At 46.1% G+C, this 26,310-nt stretch overlaps 1 protein-coding gene across 3 annotated transcripts in view; it reads left to right on the plus strand.

The window, feature by feature from the left end:
• kazald3 (Kazal-type serine peptidase inhibitor domain 3) overlaps positions 1-26,310 on the plus strand; it is a 98,369-nt gene that overhangs the window by 49,506 nt on the left and 22,553 nt on the right. For 2 of the 3 annotated variants that reach the window (XR_008810906.1, XR_008810912.1), the window contains exons 3-4: positions 4,420-4,580; positions 23,000-23,123. Coding sequence is in view for 1 of the 3 variants with exons in the window: in XM_056288827.1 (XP_056144802.1) it covers positions 4,420-4,580 (161 nt within the window). In the remaining 2 variants the exon portion in view is untranslated. The remainder of the gene's footprint in view (positions 1-4,419; positions 4,581-22,999; positions 23,124-26,310) is intronic. The other variant, XM_056288827.1, reaches the window with a different exon arrangement.

Consider the following 26,310-nt stretch of genomic DNA (forward strand, 5'->3'; position numbering starts at 1 on the left):
CCAACTGGGGGCCCCGCTCCCCGCCCATGATGTCGACGTCAGTAGCAGGGAGCACGCTTCTCTGTGCGCCCGTGTCACAAAGAAATCGCCGACCGGAGATGGTGTCGAGGATGAAGAGTAGCCTGCTCGTATCGCCAACACTCATGGCCACTACTGAGTGTTGGCCCTCTCGTTTCCCGTCGGCCTGTAGTTGCAGGGGGAACGGCACCGTTTAGCTTTCGCACCAAATCGAGCGTGGTACATACAGAGTCCAGAGGGCTTGTAGCGGTCTGATGCTGTGGCGCCACCGTCGGGCCACGCCCGCGATGTCGGCGGGGGGCCAGTGAAGGTAGGAGCCAGCACCCCGGCATGGGAGGAACGTTGTGTAGCGACGAAGAATCGGTCAGCCTCCTTTGCCAGCTCACGGGGATCAGTGATGGTGGAGTTAGCGAGCGCAGTCTGGACGTGGGGCGGCATGTTGCGCAGAAACAGCTCCATAAACAGGAAACATGGCTTTTCTTGACCCAGTAGGTTTAACATCCTGCTCATTAGCTCCGATGGTTTGCCATCTCCCAAGCCCTGAATTGCGAAGAGGCGACGTGCTCTCTCCGTTGCTGACAGTTCAAAAGTTTCAAGGAGGAGATGTTTAAGTGCGGCGTATTTACCATCGGCCGGTGGGTTGGTTATGAAACCGCTTATCCTGGAAGCCGTAGCGCACCCCAGCGCTGCCACTACGTAGTAGTACCTGGTCTCGTCTGCTGTTATGTCTCTGAGCGCGAACTGTGCCTCAGCCTGCGCGAACCATGTAGCCGCGGAAGACTCCCAAAACTCCGGCAGTTTAATTGCAACGGCGTTCGTAGCCATAATGTGTGTGGTTTCAGAAAACTTATCCGAAAACCGACGTCGGGGGCACCAGTGTAGAGCCGAAGGAACGGAGAAGACCGTAGGTTCACACTTTAGCCGTGTAGGCAACTTTCTTTAATCACGGTAAATCAGCGAGACAAAACAAAACCCACCGCTCGACTGAGCGGAGGTGGCAAGAATAATCAGAACACTGGCTGGACAACCATAACTTAACCCTGCGTTAACCTGCCAGGGCAACCATGACTTAACCCTTAGTTCCTGGGTTGAATTCTGTCCCCAATACGTGTCCACCACACTTTCATATTTATTTTGATAACGTCATATCACTGGCTAACGTTAGCTAGATTGCTAGCGAGTTGCTAACGTTAGCATAGCCATAGCTCCCGCGGTCTGAACCCATTGTTCTGTAGCTTGGCTTTGACATTGTCTGTATGTGTGATTAGTCTCCATTTACTATGTTTAGTGTCTCCACACTGTGTAAATATGAAGGTAGGCCTATGTGTGTTGCTATTTTGATCCCCCCATGTTCCGTAACGTTATATACTGTTTAGCTTTGCTAGCGGTAGGCTAGACTAATGTGAATTTATGGAAGAATATATTTGGTGCTCTTATTGTGTATAAATTGGAGATGAGTGTTGCCGTTCGTATAGTGAGCCATGCTCTGAAAACGTGTCCTCTGTAATGTCTATTTGACAGATGGAGTAAAACAACAAAAACACCAGCCCTTGTAAGTGTCATTCTTATCAAGTGTGCTACAGTAACCTGGGGGTTGACATGGAAAAAGGATGGATGAAATATTTGGGAGTGTTTGTGGGGAATAAATCTTTTTCAAATAAGAATTGGAAGAATGTTTTATAAAAAGTAGAAGGGCGTCTTAAGTGGAAATGGCTTTTACCAAAAATGTCATATAGGGGTCGCATGTTAGTAATCAACAAACTGGTGTCATCAACTCTATGACATCGATTAACATGTGTTGATCCTCCAACCAACCTCCTGGCCAAGATTCAGGCTGTGCTGGTGAACTTTTTCTGGGACAATTTGCACTGGATTCCTCAGAGTGTGCTGTACCTTCTTAAGGATGAAGGGGGTCAAGGACTAATCCATCTGGCCAGCAGGGGTGTAGCCTTCCGCCTACAGTTCATTCAGAGATTGCTGACTGGGCCTAGAGACTTGGTGTGGAGACCACTAGCCTGTTCAATACTTCAACATTTTTGTGGACTCGGAATAAACTTGCCTTTGTTGTTAATAGATCTTAAGAACTCAAACCTCAACGGATTACCTGGTTTTTATCATGGGCTCATAAGAGTGTGGAATATGTTCAAGAAGGAGAGAATGGGCTGTTCTGACTCTCTGAGCTGGATTCTAAAAGAACCAGTGGTGTATGTTGGGCGTGTGGACACGCACCGCGACATAGGACCCACTGTGTCAAAACTGTTCTGCCGGGCAAAGGTAGTCACGTTCTGTCAAGTGGTGGAGCTGGCTGGTTCCAATCTTGACAATGCTGCTGCACTAGCACCTCACCTAGGAGTGAAATCTACATGTCTCATTAGTTGGGTGCTATGTAAGTGGAATGGTCAGCTCACAGATAAAGAACGGGAACTTTTAACATCTTACTGCAGTGGTTTTATTCATCACAATATTGGAGATCCATTTCTTGTTTTAAAAATTGTTCCTGGGCGTCCGGGTAACATAGCAGTCTATTCCATTGCCTACCAACACGAGGAACGCGGGTTCGAATTCCCATGTTACCTCCGGCTTGGTCAGGCATCTCTACAGACACAATTGGCCATGTCTGAGTCAAGCCCTGCTTCCCCTTCCTGAGTCGCAGGATGGTTTGTCAGAACTTCCTTGAAGCCAACCGAATGTCCTCCTCCATAGCCTCACTGAACTCCCCTCACACCCAAGTTTTTGCTTCCATGACCGTTGAAGCCGCAGCCCTTCTGGCCTCCCAGTACCTGTTTGCTGCTTCAAGAGACCCCCCAGACCAACCAAGCCTGAAAGGCCTCCTTCTTCAGCCTGATGGCTTCCCTCGCTGCCGGTGTCCACCAGTGGGTTCTTAGGTTGCCGCCTCGACAGGCACCAAGGACCTTATGACCACAGCTCCTGGCTGCTGCATCTGCAATATAGGCTTTGGACATGACCCACTCAGACTCCACATCCCCAGCCTACCTCGAGATACACGAGAATTTCTTCCAGAGGTGGGAGTTGAAGACCTCATGGACAGGGGCCTCTGCCAGACATTCCCAGTTCGCCCTCACTACAGGTTTGGGTTTGCCAGGTCTGTCCGGCAGCCTTCCCTGCAATCTGATCCAACTCACCACCAGGTGGTGATCAGTTGACAGCTCTGCTCCTCTCTTCACCCGAGTGTCGAAAACATACGGCCGCAGATCTGATGATACGACCACAAAGTCTATCATCGATCTTTAGCCTAAGGTGTTCTGTTACCAAGTACACTTATGAACTACCTTATGTTCGAACATGGTGTTTGTTATGTCTAAGCCATGACTCACACAGAAGTCCAATAACAAGGCACCACTTGGGTTCTGATTGGGGAGGCCATTCTTCCCAATCACACCCCTCCAGGTTTCTCCATCATTGCCCATGTGAGCGTTGAAGTCCCCCAGTAGAAATAACTATAGAGTCCCCAGTTGGAACCCTATCCAGGACACCACACAGAGACTCCAAGAAGGGCAGATACTCCAAACTGCTATTCAGTGCATAAACACACACAACAGTCAGGGCCTTCCCCCCTCTGTATGCAGTTGTATAGAGGCGACCCTGTCATTCTGCAGGGAGAACTCCAACACTGCGGTGCTCAATCAGGTACTTGTGAGTAATTCCCACACCTGTCCGGCGCCTGTCACCTTGGCCAACTCTGGAAAAGTAAAGAGTCCAGCCCTTCTCTGGGAATTTGGTAACAGAGCCCATGCTATGTGTGGAGATGATCCCAACTATATCTAGTTGGTACTGCTCCACCTCCCGAACCAGCTCAGGTTACTTCCCTGCCAGAGAGGTGACATTCCACATCCCAAGGACCAGTCTGTGATGCCAGAAGTCGGTACGCCCCAGTCCCCGCCTTTGCCTGTCGCCCGGCCTGCATTGCACCCTACCCCAATGCTCATCCCCACGTGTAGTGGGTCCACAGGGTGGGCTACTTATATGCGCTGGAAAAAAAAAGAATCAAAGAATGTGTAGAATGTGATGTTGAACTGTTTACCAGGATGGTCAAGGCCAAGATAAGGTAGATTTTAATTATTACAAAGCAATGAAGGATCTGGAAAAATTCACAACCGTTTGCTGTTGTAAAGGTGTGCTGTGTTCAACCATAGAGGATGAGCTGATTTTTGCTGCAGAGCTCAGGTTAAAAGGGGTCTTACCTGTTTTCCGTTTTTCTTTTTTCTTTTTAATGTTTTCAGCTGTAGTTGAATTATTTTTGGGAATGTTAAAGATGCATGTTAAGTACTTGTTTGTAAGTTCACAAATTAAAAAGATGTCAAGTCTGTCTCTCTCTCTCTCTCTCTCTCTCTCTCTCTCTCTCTCTCTCTCTCTCTCTCTCTCTCTCTCTCTCTCATCCAGTTCCCATCATCAAGGTCCCTCCGGTGAGTCAGGTGAATGGGACGGGCAGCAGTCTAGTTCTGCTGTGTGAGGTCTTTGCATTCCCGATGGCGTTGGTTGAATGGAGGAAGGAAGGCTGGGACGTGGTTCTTCCTGGAGATGACCCTCACATCTCTGTCCAGGTGACAACACCAACGCACTTCACACCAAACTCAGGTCAAAGTCTCCTGGTAGGACACATGAGAACTGGATTGTCCTGAATGGTGTAGGTGTGAACGTCTCAGATTCTCAGTATTCACACATCCACCATCCATGTTGACTCTGACCCACAACTTCAACACACAACCCAATGGATGAACTTAAAACACGGCAGTGGTACTCTGTTTGTATGTGTGTGTGTGTGTGTGTGTGTGTGTGTGTGTGTGTGTGTGTGTGTGTGTGTGTGTGTGTGTTTTGAACAGGCAGATATATATATATAACATATACACCATTAAGTAGGTGCATACTTTATAAGGTGGTAGTACCACAAGAAGAGTTATTCTCCCTTACTAACACGTAATGAATATGGTCTGTTCTTACATAACAAAACACAAAAGTACAAGTGTTAATCGTGTTAAATTACTCTAAATTAAGTTTTTGTTTCTTAGAATATGTTCCCCATACTAAAGTGACATCTATGTTCCCCATACTAAAGTGTTACCATGTATTTATATTTATATATATAATACAGTGAGTGAAGTAAATTCTTAGTACAAGCCTGTTTCATGCCATAAGCAATCATTAGCTGTCAATAAAGCTCTTATATATATATATATATATATATATATCATCAGCTGTCAATAAAGCTACATGTGAAAGAACATACCATCTACTGCCTCGTCATGCACATCACGTGCACAATGTCCAATAAGAAAGGGAGAGGTGCGACATTCAAAATTTAAAAACAAAAACAAAACACGTGATCGCTAATGGTCCAATGGGGGGGGGGGGATTTGTCTATTAGCATGATTTATTTATAATTACAAAATAGGTGTTTATATCTATGTGTGTAACTGCGGGCCAGTTCATCGCTGTTATTCAGTGTGGACATTTGTGGTCTCAGATGATAAAATACGTGTCAGTTGGACATAGGTTACACGTTTTACTGCTGGTTGAATATGTTTTGTTCTTTGAGAGGATTTTCCAGTTGGTTAAATAATTAATGTTTCTGTCCGCCAGCGACCAAATATAAGGGCTTAAACATGTGACATTCTTTAAACGCTTGTTTCTAAAGCTACACATGTGTGCATTAAACCTCTTTTTGAATGTCCCCTCTGTTAGACCCACGTATGTCTCTGTTTTGTTGTTGTCATCTCTCGTCACCATAGCTTGGTAGATAACTCCCTTCATCTGGCAGTGTCCCTCGAGGGGGCACAACTCCTTCACACGGCAGTTGCAGTTGGGGGAGTCCAGTTGTAATGAAGGTGTCGTTGATTTGTTCATGATTCTTGTGTTGTGTACCAGCTGAAGTTTCGTCTTGTGCTACATTTGTTGGTTTGCAGTCAGTCAGTGTGTAATGGTGGTTGTACTTGAGCCGCTCTTTTGTAATGCATCTTGGTATGGCGATGTAGCTTCATTGAGGATGGACTCACTAGATGATCATGTTGAGAGTCTTCTATTAATGCTTTCTGGGATGTTCTTCAAGATGGAGGGTGGTGCTTGCTCTCTCTATGGACATACTGCAGTGTGTTGTTGGGCTTCATGTACGGCTTGTATGTGCCATTCCTAAGGTCCACTGAGATGTCCAGAAAGTCCATTGGATTTTTGTTTGCTTCAATGGTGATTTTTAGTCTGTTGTTTGAGAATATATTTCAGATTGTTTTCTTAATGTGCTCGACCTCTCGTGGTGTTTTGCTACAAACTGCTAGCCCATCATGCCTATAGAGTCCAACATTGATGTCCAGGTGCTGTAGCTGAGACAACAAATACATTCCAACTAGTTCACAAGTTTCCACCCCATCGAAGCTGCCCATGGTTACATCACATTTACTACTTCATTTTATCTGCCATGGGTTTCCATTGTGGTACAGAAGTGATTCTTCACCTGGTATATAATGTCTCTGTCCTGGTATATAATGTCTCTGTCGTGCTCGGATATCACTGTGTGTTTTGTGGTAAAATCAGTGGCTCTGGATAGTAAGTCTTTGGTTATGGAGGGGTAGAACTTGCAGATATCAGAACGATGAATGTGCAGTTGTTCTTGTCATCTGTGTTCTTAAACCAGTCTAATACTTGGTCCATGTGTTTCGTTGGTTTATATTCAATTCAGTTCAATTCAATATGTGCTTTATTGGCATGACATACGTTTGTGTACATATTGCCAAAGCATGTAAAACAACAACAACACAATACAACAATGATTATAATAATAACAGCAACAACAACAATGATTATGATATTAAACAACAACAGTAGCAATAGGCGCCGTCCCCCACTGTCTCTTAGGTTGTGGCAGGAAAGTATAAATCTTGCTGCAATGCTCGCTGCTGGCCCCCCTCCCAGGACCACCCGCAGCTTACCTGCGTCGTCCATTTCCTGCTACTCTGGAGTCACATGTTCCAGCTCCTGGACAAAAGCCTGTCGCTGTTTTTCACATGGGTCACATTTAAGGAGGAAGTGCACCTCTGTCTCCACCTCATCTGTCATGCACTGACCACATGTTCGATGCTCTTTTGGCAACCACGTCTTTTTGTGTCTCCCCTTTTCAATGGCTAGACTGTGGTCACTGAGCCTGTATTTGGTGAGGGTCGTTCACTGCTTCCTGTCTCTGACAGTTAAGAGGTATTCTTCCAAATCATAGTTCGTTTTTAGGGCCCGATAGACTTCTAGTTTGGTTTGAGTTTTGATTTCAGTGTTCCAATGTTTCACATAATTGTTCTTGCTTTGTTTTATAGCCTGATTTATCCTCATGTTGGTTTGTTTTATAGCTGATTTATCCTCATGTTGGTTTGTTTTATAGTCTGATTTATCCTCATGTTGGTTTGTTTTATAGCTGATTTATCCTCATGTTGCTTTGTTTTATAGCCTGATTTATCCTCATGTTGGTTTGTTTTATAGTCTGATTTATCCTCATGTTGGTTTGTTTTATAGCTGATTTATCCTCATGTTTGTTTGTTTTATAGTCTGATTTATCCTCATGTTGGTTTGTTTTATAGCTGATTTATCCTCATGTTGGTTTGTTTTATAGCTGATTTATCCTCATGTTGGTTTGTTTTATAGCTGATTTATCCTCATGTTGGTTTGTTTTATAGCTGATTTATCCTCATGTTGGTTTGTTTTATAGCTGATTTATCCTCATGTTGGTTTGTTTTATAGCTGATTTATCCTCATGTTGGTTTGTTTTATAGCTGATTTATCCTCATGTTTTTTTGTTTTACAGTCTGATTTATCCTCATGTTGGTTTGTTTTATAGTCTGATTTATCCTCATGTTGGTTTGTTTTATAGCTGATTTATCCTCATGTTGGTTTGTTTTATAGTCTGATTTATCCTCATGTTGGTTTGTTTTATAGCTGATTTATCCTCATGTTGGTTTGTTTTATAGCTGATTTATCCTCATGTTGGTTTGTTTTATAGCTGATTTATCCTCATGTTTGTTTGTTTTATAGTCTGATTTATCCTCATGTTGGTTTGTTTTATAGTCGGATTTATCCTCATGTTGGTTTGTTTTATAGCTGATTTATCCTCATGTTTGTGTTACGTCTCGCCGCTCCACACCCGCTCTGCAGTGTAACCTTGGCCAAGGCTCAACGTCTCCCCGCTCCACACCCGCTCTGCAGTGTAAGCGTACCCGGAGCTCTGCCAACTCCACCTGATGCCTGTTTCCTCGTTACCCCTCCACTCACCTGTTGGCAATCACCTCCCTATATCTGGCTGTGTCACTCTCAGCTTGTTGCCAGTTCGTGCCGTTCCCTGGGAGAGTACTTGTGCTTGTCCTGCTCATCGAAGTTTGTTTACTTACCTGGATCTTCCCTGGAGATTTCTCTGTTGGACCTTCCTCGTTGCTCCCCTTCCCCTGTGCGCTGCTTTCCGTTTACGAAGAGGATTTCTTCACTCCAGCGTTGCTGTGATTTTCCGTTCTCCTTTGGTATCCTCCTGTTTACCCCCCCCCCCTCCTGCCTGGATTAAGGGCCGACTCCACTGTTCCCGGATTAAAGGGCGACTCCACGGTTCCCGGCTTAAAGGTGGACTTCGCGTTTCCTGGTGAGAGTGGACTTCCTGAGTTTTCTCTTCAATAAATTAGCCTGTTGGTCCCGCTATATTGTGCCTTCTGTGTTTGTGCTCTTGGGGTCGGGTGCAAACCCTAACAGTACGAACTGGCCATGACGACCCCAGCCAGCACAGACGGCACACCCACAGCCAATCCGGTGCAAGCAGCCCTAGTAAAACAAATTCAGATTACCAACGCCCATTCCCAGCAATTACAAGAGGCTTCGGTTGCTGTGCAGGGTCTCCAGTCTCAAGTTCAACCCCTGCAAGCTTCTGTGGAAGCTTTAGCTGTCCAGCAGGCGGCGATGGCGAGTCAGCAGGCAGAGATCATGCAACAACTGCAGACCATTTCAGCAGCTCTTGCCAACCAGCAGCTGAACCAGCCTGTACCGCCAGCAAGTGCGCCCCCTGTGGCCGCCGCTCCAGTAGATCCTCCGGTTCCTGTTTATTTACCCCGTGGAACCATCATTACCAGTCCACGCCCATTTGACGGTAACTTTGAAACTTGCTCTACCTTCATTATGCAGTGTGAGCTTGTTTTTCACACACCAGCCCACCGTGTTCTCCAGTGATGCTGTTAAGATCGCTTACGTGACCAACCTGCTCAGTGGTCGAGCAGCGCAGTGGGCTACGTCTTCTTGGTCCATGGGGGCCAGCTACTGTAACTCTTATAGAGACTTTGTCGCAGAGCTACGTAAGGTTTTCCACCATCCGGTAAGCGGTCGGGATTCTGACTCACGACTGAATAACATCCAGCAGGGCGGCGCCAGCGTCACAGATTACTCCGTCGACTTCCGCCTGGCTGCCGCTGAGAGCGGATGGAATGACCAGGCCCTGCGTGCCACTTTTCGTAGAGGATTGAGCGAGGCGGTGAAGGATCAACTTGCTACCCGAGAAGAACCCTCATCTCTGGATGACCTCATTGCTCTCGCTATCCGCATTGATGGACGTATCCGGGAGAGAAAGCGTGAGAAGGCCTTGCGTGGAACTTCCTTCAATCCCAGAACTACCTCTGCGTCAGACCGAACCGCTGTTCCCGTTTCCCCGGCCAATCCCTCCTCTGACTCTTTCGCGACAACGCCACCTGGGGATGTAGAAGAGCGGATGGAGGTAGGACGTGCTAGACTTACTCCTGCTGAACGGGAGAGCCGATTCAAGGCAGGTCTTTGCCTGTACTGTGGTCTTAAGGGGCACCGACTCCGCGACTGTCCCTCACGGCCAAAAGATTAGGCTTACTAGGACCAAGGGAGATCCTAGTAAGCCGCCTTTCCTTCTCCCGTGGGTCCGAATCTCGCGGCCATCTTGTTCCTATTGCTTTAGTCTGGGCGGGCCAGAGACTTTCCCTTGGAGCCCTGATTGATTCCGGAGCAGATGATAGTTTTATGGACCTTGACTTTGCCTCGCAGGCAGACATTCCCCTTGAGTCTCTTGGGACCCCCATTGATGCGTTTGCCTTGGATGACCGGAGATTAGCCTGTATCACACAGCGGACTGTCCCCGTTACTCTCACCGTTGCAGGTAACCACACAGAGACAATGCAATTTTACATCATACGTTCCCCGCTTAATCCAGTTATCTTGGGACGCCCCTGGCTCAGACACCATGAACCCCACATCTCTTGGTCCACAGGCACAGTCCTTGGATGGGGCTCTACTTGCCATGCCCAATGCCTTCGTGCAGCTCCTAGTGCTACGCCTTTGAGCTCGCCTACTCCCCTGCCTCCTGATCTCTCCTCCGTGCCCCCTGTGTATCATGACCTTGGTGAGGTATTTAGCAAGACCCGTGCTAAGTCACTCCCGCCTCACCGCCCGTATGATTGCGCCATTGATCTCCGTCCTGGGGCTACTCTTCCCAGTAGCCGCCTCTACAACTTGTCACTCCCTGAGAAGGCGGCCATGGATGAGTACATCACCGAGTCCCTTGCTGCAGGTCTCATCAAGCCCTCGTCTTCCTCTGTTGCTGCAGGGTTCTTTTTTGTGAAGAAGAAGGACGGGGGACTTCGACCTTGTATTGACTACCGGCAACTGAACGCAATCACCATTAAGAACAAGTACCCGCTTCCACTTATGAGTTCGACTTTTGAGCCTCTCTCACAGGCGACCATCTTCACCAAGCTAGACCTGAGGAGCGCTTACCACCTCGTGCGAATCAGGGAAGGCGATGAGTGGAAGACCGCCTTCAAAACACCCCGAGGCCACTATGAGTACTTGGTGATGCCGTTCGGACTCACAAACGCACCAGCAGTGTTTCAGGCGTTTATGAACGACGTACTCCGTGACATGTTGGATGTGTTTGTCGTCGTTTACCTGGACGACATCCTCATTTTCTCCCAGTCTCTTGAGGAACACGTCCAGCATGTTCGCAGGGTACTGGAGCGCCTCCTCCAGAACCAACTCTACGTCAAGGCGGAGAAGTGCCTGTTTCACTCCCCCTCTGTGGATTACTTGGGATTCATCGTAGAGAAGGGACGGACCAGAGCAGATCCCCGCAAGGTCCAGACAGTGGTGGACTGGCCGGAACCTACCAACCGTAAGGAGCTGCAGAGTTTTCTAGGGTTCGCAAATTTCTACCGGAGATTCATTCGCAACTACAGCCAGCTGGCAGAACCGCTTACTGCGTTGACCTCCCCAGCCAAACCCTTCATCTGGTCTCCTGCTGCCAGCTCTGCTTTCCAAGTCCTCAAGACAAGGTTCACCTCGGCCCCAGTGCTGCTCCATCCTGACCCCAAGAGACAATTCGTGGTAGAGGTTGATGCCTCGGATTCAGGCGTAGGGGGGGTGCTCTCCCAGCGGTCGGCTGAGGACCAGAAACTCCATCCTTGCGCCTTTTTCTCCCGCCGATTTCTGCCGGCCGAGCAGAATTATGACGTTGGAAACCGGGAGTTACTGGCTGTAGTGGCTGCTCTGGAGGAATGGCGCCACTGGCTCGAGGGCGCTGAGCACCCGTTTCTCATCTGGACGGACCACAAGAACTTGACTCACCTGAGGGCAGCCAAACGTCTCAACAGTCGTCAGGCTCGGTGGGCTGGCTTCCTTAGTCGTTTCAACTATGTTCTGACTTACCGTCCTGGGACACGCAACGTAAAGGCTGACATCCTGTCTCGGCTACACCCGAAGGAAGGCGCGTTTGAAGAGCCTGAACCCATCCTCCCTGCGGCTAGAGTGGTCGGTGTGGTCACTTTTGGTCTTGAGTCTGCTGTTCGCACTGCCCAACGTGCTCAACCCGCTCCGAGTAACGTGCCACCCCGTCGCCTCTTCGTCCCAGATGCTGTTCGGTCTCGAGTTCTTCAGTGGGGTCATAGCAGTCGTTTCTCCTGTCACCCAGGAGTTAGTCGTACCCAGTCGTTCATCGCTCGGCGCTTCTGGTGGCCAACTATGCGGGAGGATGTCAAGAGCTTTGTAGCGGCCTGCACTGTTTGCGCCCGCAGCAAGGCCTCTCACCAGGCGCCATCTGGTCTGTTGCAGCCACTCCCTATTCCTAGCCGCCCCTGGTCTCACGTGGCTTTGGATTTCGTTTCCGGACTACCACCTTCTCGGGGAAACACTGTGGTTCTCACCGTCATAGACCGTTTCAGCAAGGGCGTCCATCTGATAGCCCTTCCCAAACTTCCTTCGGCTGCTGAGACCGCGGACCTCTTGATGCAACATGTCTTCCGGCTTCATGGCCTGCCATCAGATGTAGTCTCCGATAGAGGTCCTCAGTTCACCTCACAAGTGTGGCGTGCATTTTGTAAAGGCATCGGAGCCACAGTAAGTCTGTCTTCGGGCTACCACCCCCAAACAAATGGTCAGACCGAGAGGGCAACCAGAGCATGGAGACAGCGTTGCGTTGTGTATGTAACAGCAAGCCCTCCACCTGGAGTGACTACCTACCGTGGGTAGAGTACGCCACCAATTCCCTGGTCAGCTCTGCATCTGGACTTTCTCCATTCGAGGCATCCCTGGGGTATCAACCTCCCCTGTTCGACCCACAGCAGGATGAAGTGGCCATTCCCTCCGTACAGCTCCACTTGCGACGCTGTCAGCGTGTCTGGAGGACCATCCGGACAGCACTGCTCAAGGCTGGGGAGCGCGCTCGCAGAGGGGCTGACCGGCGACGTACCCCTGCGCCGGAGTACAAGAAGGGACAGAGGGTCTGGCTGTCCACGAAGGACGTTCCCCTCCAGACAACCGACAAGAAACTCTCGCCCCGCTTCATTGGTCCTTTTGAAGTCCAGAAAGTCCTGAGCCCGGCAGCTGTTCGGCTGAAGCTGCCTTCCTCCATGCACATTCATCCTGTCTTCCACGTCTCTCGAGTTAAGCCCGTCTCCAGCAGTCCTCTTATGCCCCCGGTTCCTGAGCCTCCGCCTCCGGAATTTGTAGATGGTCATCCTCAATGGAAGGTCCGCCGGCTGCTTAAAGTCCGGCGCTGCGGCCGCGGGTTCCAGTATCTCGCGGACTGGGCAGGTTATGGACCTGAGGAGCGCAGTTGGATTTCGCGGAAGCTCATTATGGATCCCTCTCTCCTCGCCGACTTCTACCGTGCCCACCCGGGGGCGCCAGGTCAGTCGCCAGGTGGCTCCCGTAGAGGGGGGGGTACTGTTACGTCTCGCCGCTCCACACCCGCTCTGCAGTGTAACCTTGGCCAAGGCTCAACGTCTCCCCGCTCTGCAGTGTAAGCGTACCCGGAGCTCTGCCAACTCCACCTGATGCCTGTTTCCTCGTTACCCCTCCACTCACCTGTTGGCAATCACCTCCCTATATCTGGCTGTGTCACTCTCAGCTTGTTGCCAGTTCGTGCCGTTCCCTGGGAGAGTACTTGTGCTTGTCCTGCTCATCGAAGTTTGTTTACTTACCTGGATCTTCCCTGGAGATTTCTCTGTTGGACCTTCCTCGTTGCTCCCCTTCCCCTGTGCGCTGCTTTCCGTTTACGAAGAGGATTTCTTCACTCCAGCGTTGCTGTGATTTTCCGTTCTCCTTTGGTATCCTCCTGTTTACCCCCCCCCCTCCTGCCTGGATTAAGGGCCGACTCCACTGTTCCCGGATTAAAGGGCGACTCCACGGTTCCCGGCTTAAAGGTGGACTTCGCGTTTCCTGGTGAGAGTGGACTTCCTGAGTTTTCTCTTCAATAAATTAGCCTGTTGGTCCCGCTATATTGTGCCTTCTGTGTTTGTGCTCTTGGGGTCGGGTGCAAACCCTAACAGTTTGTTTGTTTTATAGTCTGATTTATCCTCATGTTGGTTTGTTTTATAGTCTGATTTATCCTCATGTTGGTTTGTTTTATAGTCTGATTTATCCTCATGTTTGTTTGTTTTATAGTCTGATTCATCCTCATGTTTTTTTGTTTTATAGTCTGATTTATCCTCATGTTGGTTTGTTTTATAGTCTGATTTATCCTCATGTTTGTTTGGAATGCAGTGCTGGCCTGAGGTTGGTTGGTCTTAGTATTTGTTAAAGGGTTAGTGAGTCTCAGAGCCAGCCACTTCAGGGGACTCTTTTCAGGGTTTAGTTCTTGGGTTTTCAGAACTTTAAAGTGCAATGTATTTGTTGGGCTTGTATTTAAGTGCATCCAGAAATTTAGAGATCTTTTTTTATACATTTATCAATAATGGAAACCGGCCTAATTCCACCCTACATGCGTTGTTTGGTGTTTTCCTTTGTATTTTCAGAATTATTCTACAGAATTCAGCAAGTAGGGTTTCTGCTGGATGCTCGTCCCATCTAGTGTAGCTGGAAAGACTGAGTGGACCCCATACCTCACTTCCATATAGTGCAATGGGCAGGATTACACTATATCAAACAGTTTGCACCAGATGGAGACTGGTATATCAATGTTAAAGAATTTATTTTTAATTGCATATAGAGCTCTGCCAGCTTTTTGTTTTAGGATATTATATTTGTATATAACTTAAACCAGTCTAATACTTGGGCCGTGTTGGTTTGTATATGCATGTGTCTCTGTCTGTCTGTCTCTGTCTGTCTCTCTATCTGTCTGTTTCTCTGTGTGTCTCTATCTGTCTGTCTGTCTCTATCGGTCTGTCTCTCGCTGTCTGTCTCTCTGTCTCTGTGTCTCTATCTGTCACTCTCTCTCTCTGTATCTGTGTCTCTGTGTGTCTCTCTGTGTCTCTGTATGTGTCTCTATGTCTCTGTCTGTCTGTCTGTGTCTCTCTGTCTGTGTCTCTGTCTGTCTGTCTGTCTCTGTCTGTCTGTCTCTATTTGTCTCTATCTGTCGGTCTCTCTCTTTGTGTTGCTCTCTGTCTGTCTGTCTGTCTGTCTGTGTCTCTATCTGTCTGTCTCTCTCTGTCTGTATCTCTGTCTCTGTGTGTCTCTGTGTGTCTCTCTGTCTGTGTCTCTATCTGTCTGTCTGTCTCTCTCTATCTCTGTCTGTCTGTCTGTCTGTCTGTCTGTCTGTCTGTCTGTCTGTCTGTCTGTCTGTCTGTCTGTCTGTCTGTCTGTCTCTATTTGTCTCTATCTGTCGGTCTCTCTCTTTGTGTTGCTCCCTGTCTGTCTCTCTGTCTCTCTCTGTCTGTCTGTCTGTGTCTGTGTCTCTGTCTGTCAAATTCAAATAGCTTTATTGGCATGAAGAGAAAATATGCCATTGCCAAAGCAGTTTGTAAAAGACTAAAACATTAATACATACTAGGTGTCATCACATAAGCATGCTCCATATCTTTGCCCACTGAAGCAGTCAACCACTTTATTCCTCACTGCCATAAGGTACAGTGCAACATGCCCCCCAGTTGAATGCAGTGACTCAGCAGCATATAGTATCTTGGGGGTCTCACAGTGGTTGTGAGTCCCGCAGGCTGTGGCAGCAGAGACGTATTGAGCTGCCAGAAGAGCTGTTGTTCCTTCACCAGGAGAACTGCTAGGTTCTCCTCTGGGCTTAACAGTGGGAAGTTTGGTGTTTTCTTGGCTATTTCCTCGAAGTGGAAGTGTCTTACTGAAGAGAACTTCTCACAATGGAGGAGGAAGTGCATCTCTGTTTCTTTTTTTTTAAGCAATATATTTATTGATTTTTGTTTGCAAATTACATCAAAACAAGTAATGGCACAGTACAGAAAACATTTTCACCCTACTCCCCCCCCCCCATAACCCCGTCCCTATAACAAGTAATACAATTCAAAGCAGGGTTAAAGAAAATAATAAAAATTAAATTAAATTTAAAAAAAAAAACAATAATAATAATAATTTATTTCACAGACTGATTAGAGGGTGTGTTTTTTTCAGTTGCTTTTACGCATATAAACAATCAGATAGAGTTGTTCTACTCCCCCAGAGCTTGTTCTTGCTGAGGCAAGTTACCAACATTAGTATTATGTCTTAAGAAGTACAGAAACAATCCCCAGATTTTATCAAAAACACTTTGTTTACGTCTAACAATATACATTATCTTTTCCATTGACATGTTTGAAGCCATTTCTTTAACCCACATACCAATTCTTGGTCCATCAACACTTTTCCAATTAAGAGCAATTACACATTTTGCTTGTAATATACACATATCTATAAATCTGAACTCATTGCTATGTAGATGTGGGATGGTAGGATATAAACCAAGAATAAAAAGCTTTGGACTCAATGGTAATTTCTTTGACAAAATTTGATCAATCATATCAACAGCATCTTGCCAGAAGGTTTTCACTTCCACACATTCCCATATACAGTGAAACAGCGCCCCCTTGCCTCACTACACTTAATACAGGTATTAGGAATATTGTCATTAAACTTGTGCAATTTAACAGGAGTTATATATGTACGCATCAGCCATTTATACTGTAGAAGCTTTAGGTTGCTGCTAACTGTCTGTCTCTGGGCCTCTTTACATGCCTCACTCCATTCTTCTAAAGATATTTCCTCTATATCTCCCTCCCATAATCTCAGTGTTGTCTCTGATGATTCATCAGATCCAGATACAAATAAGTCATACATAGTTGAAATTAAACCTTTATCATAACAGTGTTTTGTGACTGCAACTTCTAATATAGAAATGGTAGGAATGTCTAATGAATGGCTTTGACAGGATAATATAAAACTCCTTAGCTGAAGATATTTGAAAAAATTATTCCTTGGAATGTCATACTTGATAGATATTTCCTCAAAGCACATGAATACTTCATCCTCCTCCCTGTACATGTCTTGCACTTTCCTTAACCCCTTTTCAGCCCATAATTTAAATCCCTTATCATTTTGCCCTGGTTTGAAATTGGCATTACCCCAAATAGGACTGAAGCATGACTGGCACATATTTATATTCAAATACTTACAAGCATCGAACCAAACATCAATCATATTCAATATTATAGGGTCGTCTGTATTTTTCTTCAGATATTTACGGTCTGCTGAATACAAATACAGGTGCAATGGTAAGCCCGGTTTAACCGAGCAGGCTTCCAGATCAATCCCAGCTGGGGGACTTCCAGGTGAGAAGTAAAACATCATCGACCTTAATTGTGCTGCCCAGTAATACCATTGGATATTTGGACATTTCAGGCCTCCTGGATCATATGGTAGATAAAGTAAAGATAGACGTAATCTAGGACGTTTATTTTGCCAAATAAAGTTGGTAAACAGTTTCTTGATTTTCGTGAACAAAGATGAAGGAGGGGGTAGGGGGATATTCTGGAACAAATAAAGAAATTTGGGAAGTATATTCATCTTTAGGATATTAATCCTGCCGATCATTGAAATAGGTAAGGATGTCCAACGCTCTATCGAAGCAATACTAGCGTCCAGGATGGGCTCATAATTTGTCTGAGCAATCTTATTCACCTCAAGGACAATTTTTATTCCCAAATATGTAAATGTGTCTGTTGGGTTGAAGGTAGAAGCATAAACAAGACCATTCTTCCTCTCTGTTTCATTCAGTAACGTTATAGATGATTTGGAGTAATTAACTTTATAACCAGATATTTTCCCAAATGTTTCAATAAGGCTTAGGAGCACTGGGATAGATTTATGCAGAGTTATAAGCATTAATATCACATCATCAGCAAAGAGTGCTACCCTGTGCTCCAGATGTCCCTCTCGAATTCCATAAATATCGCTGTGTGTCCTCACCGCTATAGCAAATGGTTCTATCGCTAGGATAAAAAGTAAAGGCCATAAAGGGCTCCCTTGAGGGCAACTTCTATAAATTTTAAAAGGTTTAGAAACCTTACTATTCGTCAAAACTTCTGCAGTAAGCCCTGTACAAAGCAATCTTACCCATTTGATAAATGTATCCCCAAAGCCAAATCGTGTTAACACCTCAAACAGATAAGGCCATTCAACACGGTCGAAGGCCTTCTCTGCATCAAGTGAAAGTAAGGCCGTGTCAGGCGCCTCCCTCTGACTGTATAAAATATTGAGCACTCGTCTAACGTTATGAAAACCCTGTCTCCCTTGAATGAATCCGTTCTGGTCTTCCCCCACTACTCTAGGTAGAAGATCCTCCAATCTTCTTGCAAGGATTTTACAGAGTATTTTTGTATCAGAATTTAGGAGACTAATTGGACGCATATTTTCACATTTTGTATTTGGTTTCCCCGGTTTTGGGAGTAAAGTGATTAGGGCGCCCCTCATAGATGTAGGGAGAAGGCCATTCTCAAAGGATTCCTGAAACATCTCCAAGAGGGGTGGTATTAATTTGGTTTGACATTTTTTATAAATGTCTATAGGGATGCCATCTGGACCCGCTGATTTTCCAGCCTGCATACACCCAATTGCTTCTGCAATTTCCAACGCAGTTACATCTTGATCTAATACTCTACATTCCTCCTCCGAAATTTTAGGAATATTAAGATTGTCTAGGAATTGTGTCTGCGTGTCCAGATTAGGAGGGCACTCAGAGCTGTATAATTTCCCGTAGAAGTCTCTAAAGGCTTCATTAATCTCTGTCGGGTCCACTATAGTTCTACCACTTGGGACTTCAATACAATTAATAGACCTTTCTGTTTGCTGTTGTTTAGTGCGCCATGCTAGAGTTTTCCGGGCTTTTCCCCCTGATCATAGTAGGACTGTTTGAGTCTAATTAAATCAGCAGCCGCTTTATTAGCTGCCAATTCACTGTACTGTGATCTAAGCAGTAGCAGTCTTGCATGAACATCTGTAGGTATATGTCTATTATTATATATTTCTGTTTCCAGTTTTTAATTTCCTCATCTAATGTCTTCATTTCAAGTCGTGTAGCCTTTTTCTCGGAGCTAGTGAAGGAAATGATTTGGCCCCTAATAAAGGCTTTGAAAGCCTCCCACCTTGTGCTAGCAGAAGTCTGGGACTTGTTACATTCAAAATACAGGTCAATCTGCTTATCTAAGAAATCTATGAATGTAGGATCCGCAAGCCACCCGGGTTGAAAACGCCATCTCGGGGGGTCGCACACTAAGTTATTATCTTCATAGGTCAAGGATACTGCAGCGTGGTCAGATATAACTATACTACTATAATGACATTCATCTATTTTGGAGGCAAGTAGTGCTGAAACCAAAAAGTAGTGTATGCGTGAGTGAGTTCTATGAGTACGGGAATAGCGGGAATACTCTACTGCGTTCGGTTTACCATGCCTCCAAACATCAAACAAATTCAGTTCCTTCATAAAATGGTGTATCGTCTTCCTGGACTTACTGTGGGTATCATCTAAACCAGTTGACCTGTCTTTTGAAGGATCTAATGTACAGTTAAAGTCGCCAGCTATAATTATGTATTTCCCAGGATGATTTGAAGCAGTCAAAAACAGACTATTATAGAATTTAGAGTCATCTTCATTGGGGCCGTAAACATTTATCAAAGTTAAGGTTTCAGATAATAACCTACCCTGGACTATAATATACCTCCCTGCAGGGTCCTTAACTACATGCTGCACCCGTAATGGAACCGATTTATGAATTAGTATCATAACCCCTCTAGCATGAGTGGTGTAAGGAGCAGACAACACTTGACCCTGCCATCGTCTTGCTATTTTGGGAACATCCTCATCGACCATGTGTGTTTCTTGTAAAAAAACGATTTTTGATTTCAAGGATTTTATCCTCCTCATTACCTGCTTCACCTTTGTGAGTTTGATCAAACCCCTACAATTCCACCAAGTAAGTTTTACCTTGCAACTCTGACATTGATTCCGGTATGTTATATTAGGAACCGTAGTGAAAAAGTACTTTGACAAACCACACCCACTGATGAAAGAATAAATAATAAAATAAAACCACAAAAACCCACCCTCAACCCCATACGAACCTGAAGTCCAGGAACTCCGGACATCCCCTCCCATCCCACGTTTAACTACCGCTAAAACGAGTTTCTCTACCTTTTCTTTTCTTCTCGCTCCAGCTCGCTATCTTACTTTTTCTAAATACTAATCACACATAACCTCAGTAATGAACTGTGCAACGCTTACAACATGTAGGCATATATAACATTAACCACCCGAACACATACACAAACCTGGAACCCGTGCATGTAGACTGGAAGGCAAGGAGAGGAAAAAGTCTGTAGCCTGGTCACAAGAGTCCGCGATGCACTGGGCCTTCCTCCGACAGGTGCATAAACCGATGATGACTCTCTCTGTCCCTTAGGCCTAGGCCTACTTGGATGTGCCCATGTCATTTCGGCTGGTGCTTGGACATTGTCTCATTCAGGGTTAAGTGCATTCCACAAAAGCTGAATAGTCTAGCTATAAACCAGACTCCGTCCTGTCCAGGTAGAAAAAGAAAGCCTAAACAAAAACAAAAACAAAACGGCAACAGTCCGAACACGTAGCTACATCTTTCGTGTAAATGGAAATAAAGTGGGCTTAATAGCCTACTGCGTCAGTCCTTATCCAAGGGATTGAATAAACCTCTCCACTTCTGCTGGGGTTTGAAAGGTGTGGGGTCTCTTGTCGTGTGTTACCAGGAGCCGGGCTGGAAAGATGATTCTGTGCTTGTGGATCCTGTTGGACTGCAGCTCACTCTACCAACTCATCTTCATCTATGTGAGAGCGTAGTCCTGCGTGTTTGTTGATAAAGCAGTAGGAGAAGATGTTCGGTCTCAAAACCATCCGTTTTATTTAGCAGTAAATGGATAAAGCATAGAGAGCTCTGGGTCTAGATCTTCCTATCCCTGACAAACAACAGATCGTGTCAGTTCATGAAGTCTGACTGTCTCTCCTTTCCCTGACCCAGTCTTTATACTATACAAAGTGTTGACTGAACATGAATGTGTGGTCTTCTTTGTGATTGGTCCGTTCATCTGACTCCATTTCCGCCTCCCTGATATTCGGACTCCAGGTAATCTTCTTCTACATCTGCTGTGACCTCCTTTTTGCAGCTGCCGTCGTAAAATCCTGTTCCTATTTCTGAAACCACAAATCACAGCACATCTTGTCTCTACTCCCCCTTGACCACAACACCCTTATTGTTCCCTTTCCTATTCAGAGCCGCTAACCTTATCTAAGGTCAGCGACCCTCACTCCTTCCATGGAGATAGACACACTCTCCTTCTTGGGACATCCTATCCTTTTATTGCCCCCCACTTCTCTTCCTATAATTTACTCTGCATTCCTCTGTCTGCCAACATACTCAGTACTTTTCCACTGCCACTATAGCCCCTTATGTCCTTGTAACAAGCCCTGTTCCTCATGCATATGCTTTCACAATGATTAATATATCCTTATATCCCTTATTCCAATTAATACATTGTAATCATCATTATTAAACATCACACCATTACATTTATCTACAAACCCCCCTTTTGGTCTCATATAAATGAGACCAACCAACCAATCGGATTCAAACATCACATTCAACCGCTGTGTCACTGCCCAGTTCTTCACACCATCCGTCCTCCATCAGAGCCACCATCTCCGTCTCGCCTTGAGCCATCTGATAGGTCGATGGGGGACTCTTCTTTTCGATGGCAGTGACGATCAACCTTTCAAACAGAGATCTGATACAGGGGATACAACAGCATCCACACAACACAAGTGCAGTCATCATGCCTACCAGGGACAGAAACACAGACACCATCACACCTTTCCACTTCCCAAACCACTGTTCAAAAATTCCTCCCAGTGGGTCGTTTATACCTGAGTGGTCATGCATCTCCTCCGACAGGGTCCTAAGTCCTTTTAGGGCTCTAGTTACCGAGCCGTCTGGAGCAGTGTTGTTGGGGATGAACGTGCAGCATTGATCGTCAAACATAGAGCAAACACCCCCTTTTTCAGCTAATAACATGCCGAGGGCCATTCTGTTTTGAACTGTCATCAAAGAAGTGGCAGCTAATTGTTCAGATAAGCCTGCTACAGCGTCCCTGGTTTTATTGGCGAGCCTCAGGACGTTATAATGGATATAATTAATTCTATCCACATTCTTATTAGGAGTGACTGGAAATAGCGCACTAATGATTGGGATGTTCTCAAATCCTGCTGCCACTTGATTTACCAACTTATACTCATCTGGAACTCCCCTGGGAACGCCTATAGCATCTATGTATATGGGAGAACCATAGCCAACATCAAATGTGTCTCTCCTGTGGCGGGTATATGTGAAATTTGTCTGTTGGCGTGGCCCTAGCAAAAACAGGGGTAGAACCAACCTGACCATTGCACACGTTCCAGACCAGTCTGCTGGCAGGCTGATATGTAGAGTCCTGTCCCCGCAATACCAAAACAGGTCAGCCCTTCCCCACACCATAGAGCTAGGGACCGACCAACTGTTGACATCAAGTGTGCATTTTTACCAGCCGTCAGGCATGTGTCCCATCTTCATACCGGAGCTGGAGCTCCTAGAAAAACACGTATAGTTATTAGCTCTCGGGGTGAACGCCGGCGGCACCGTGGCGTTTTTAACGGGTGGAAAAATAGAGCTGAGAGTAGTACAGTTAGGGGGGTTGGCTTGCATAGTTAAGGCCATCATGCAATGAAATCCTATAGGATCTGTATCGGGAAACAGAGGTGCTGGGGCGGTGAAAAGAGTTGGTCTGGCCGAAGAACATGCAATACAATTGCTCATGTTCATGGAGGCAGCAGTAGCTGCCATCCAATCTAACCACAGGTTTTTGTCCCCATATCCAATAGCCAATTTGACAATATCGCCTCTCGTTAGTTTATTGTAATCTATGGTGATTACGTCCTTGCTCTGTCTATGTTTAGTTTCGAATGCGCTAATTGTGGCGTCTGTTTTCTTGGGGGACGGAGGTGTTAACAAATTCACCTTAACGAGACCCATGGTGTCCGTGCCTTGTTGATATGCTCCCACAACCATATAGAATGCCTTTTTCTGGCCTGTCATAAATGGATCATCCCACAGGTCGTGTATTGTCAACAACAGGGGATTAACCCCACCCGACCTATGTCATAGTTGGCCGCGTATTAAACTAATCTTATTAACCGTATCTGGATTTTTGACCTCGGTTTTGATAGGGGTCCATGGACCAGTATACTGCCAAACCAGTTCCCATCCGGCACACAAACTGCCCATGCTGGAGTTCCTAGGCGGATCCCCCTGCCTTAGACAACTGGAGTGAGTTTCTGGACTTCCGCACAGGTATAAATCATATCTTCTCCACATCTCCTGGTGTTTCCCACAATTAATAACATGGCATAAATCAAATTGAAATATCACGTTCGTTCCCAGAGTGTAGTCTACGTCTATACCTCCATATGTTTTAATGCAGTAATCTGGTTGGCCTTGGCCTTCCCTCTTTGTTCTGTTGTGGTGTTGGTTTTGATCTGTGTGTCTGTCTCTGATGGCTGATTCCCACATCAGTATTGGAGTAACTATTACTATAGAAATGATCCCGCACACTCCCAACCACCACCATTTGGCTTGGTGGGGTTTACCCGTTCCCTCAAACATCTTAATCAACATATATCAAAAAATTCTTAGCAAGCAAAACCTTCTTGTGTTCTGGTTATCAGTTCCTTGTATCCTAGAAAAACCTTTTCTGGGAGAGCTTTTGCTCTCTATGGTAACATCAGAACATTCTTTCCGAACCTGGCAAAATTCTTCATTCCAATCTTGAGTATATTGTGGCTTGCCTGAGTATATGCAAAGCCGGTTACTATAAATCTTATCCAAAAGTGATAGCTATAATAACTGTCGCCACAGATAGTGGCTCGTGTCTTTACACTTATTCAGAGTCAACTGTGGTGTTTCTTATCTGTTCCCGTGTCCTAGCGGGTGAATCCGCTGCTGCACACTAGCTCCAGTGGTACCAGCTGTCTCCTTTGCCCTGTAGTCGGACCGCGTGTGATGTCCTCTCAGCCACCTTGTATGGCCCTGTCCACCTTGGCTCCGACCACTTCCTCTTGATCACCTTCAGCAGAACCCAGTCCGTAGTGGGCGGTGTCTGTCCCTCTAGGTTCCCCTCTGCTGCTGCAACCTGTTTTGAGAAAGCTGACACCAAAGCTGTTAGTTGGTCATAGTAAGGTTTGTACTTCAGCGGATCTCTTTCCTTTTCCGTGGTTGGGATTCCAGCTCCCGGTCCCGGGAACTGCTGCCCTGTTGTCAACTCATATGGAGTGAAACCTGTGATGGAGTTTACTGAGCTCCTAATTGACATTAGAGCTAGGGGTAGGGCATCCACCCAACTCATTTTTGTTTGAGCACACACTTTTCCTATTTTTCCTTTAATGGACTGATTCATTCTCTCCATCTTTCCCTGTGATTGGGGGTGATACACTGTTCCAAACGCATGTTTCAGTCCCAGGGCCGCTTCTACTGCCTGCAGGTCTTTGTTCTTAAAATGTGTGCCATTATCTGACCTGATTCTTTTTGGAAACCCATGCATTGGTATGTATTGGTTGATTAGGAATTTGATTACCATTTTGGCATCTTCCTTTTTAGCAGGTACTGCTTCTGGCCAGCCAGTGTATGCATCCACGGCGACCAAGAGGTACCTATACCCATTTACCCTTTCCAACATGTCAGTGTAATCAATTATGATTTCTTGACCTGGCATTTTTGGCAAAGGAAATTTTCCCTCGTGTGGCTTTACTGTAGCCCTGATATTGTATTCTGTACATATTTTACATTCCCTGATATGGTTCACAATCATTGCGGGCAAAAATGGATGCCACCAATGGGTCAGATGTCTCTGCGTCTGTGCCTTTCCACAATGTGTCAGCCCGTGTGCCTCCTGTAACACGGAAGCCGTCCACCCTGGGGGTAACACAGGTCGGCCATCCGGCGACCTCCACACTCCTTCGGATTCCGTTGCCCCTCTCTCTTTCCAAACTGTGAACTCTTGAGGAGAGGCTTTCTGTTATTCCTTTATTAACATATTTACATCGCAGGCAGGTAGTAAATCATACACCGTTTTTCCCACCTGCATCATCATGTATTGGGCTGTGTAACCTGCTGCCCTTTTAGCTGCAGAGTCTGCCTCCTGATTTCCTTTTGCTATCATTGTTTCAGTTTTGTCGTGACCTCTGCACTTTATTACTGCTACCTCTGTTGGTTTCATTAGGGCTTCTACCAGTCTCTTGATGTCTTTCTCATGTTTGATTAGGGTTTTTGCTGCTGTCAAAAATCCTGCTCTGATCCACTGACTGAGCTCCACCTGTATTGCTCCTACCACGTGTGTAGATGTTTACTTTTTTCCCTTCTGCCCATTCTAATGCTGCTATCATTCCCTGTAATTCAGCTAGCTGCGCTGATTCTTTTCCTATTACTCCCCCTGTCACTACCTCCTCAAACCCTTCATCTGTTTGTCTTACCACTGCATATGCTGCCTTCAGTCCCTCGGTGGGATGTCTGTAGCAACAGCCATCTGTGAACAGCACTTCCTCTGGGTCAGCTAAGGGTTTTGCCCGTAAATCTGCTCTGACCTTAACATCTTTCTGTACTCTTTCTTCACACACATGTGGCTCACCTTCCCCCATGTTGTCTGCCATGTTGAGTCCCTCGTGTGTGAACGTTATGTGTGGTGCATTGAGGATTTTTTCCAACCTTGTCTGTCTTAATGATGTCATGGTGAATGCTGCTGAGTTCACATAGGCCACTATGCTGTGTGTTGTCAGGACTGTTAGAGCATGTCCCATGACTATGTGTGCTACTTTTTGCAGAATTTTTGCTACCCCTGTTGCATGTCTTGTGCATGGTGGATGTCTATTTTCTGTTGAATTGAGTGTCACACTTGCATACATCATCACCTGCCTACCTCCCCCTTTTTTCTGAAAAAGAACACCATTCACTGTATGTGATTTTTCTGAAACATCCAGATAGAATGGCTCTTTGTAGTCAGGCAGTGCTAAATCAGCAGCGTTTGTGAGAGCCTGTTTGAGGGAAATGAAATTATTCTCTGCTTCAGTGGTCCATTGTAAGCATGCTGACAAATTTCTCATCCCCTGCTCATTGACCATGGCCCTTAAGGGATGCGTGAGTTCCCCATATGATGCTATGTACTGTCTGCTATAACCCGTCAACCCCAGGAATGAGAGCATGTCTTTCACTGTGACTGGTTTAGGATGGTGTAGTATTGAGGATCTATGGGCTGGGGACACACCTGTTCCTCTACTAGAGATAATTCTCACCAGGAACGAGACCATCTGTCTGCAGCACTGGATCTTGGTTTTTAAAACTTTGAACCCAAGCCGAGTTAATAGGGATTTGGTGGCTGCTAGGCAGGAGACATGATCTGGAGCTGCCAGAAGGATGTCATCCACATACTGAATCACCACCACCCCCTTTGGGAGGGTGAGATCAGTGAGCTGCTGTTTCAGAACCTGAT

The sequence above is a fragment of the Lampris incognitus genome, chromosome 1 (assembly GCF_029633865.1).
Source record: "Lampris incognitus isolate fLamInc1 chromosome 1, fLamInc1.hap2, whole genome shotgun sequence".
NCBI lineage: Eukaryota > Metazoa > Chordata > Actinopteri > Lampriformes > Lampridae > Lampris > Lampris incognitus.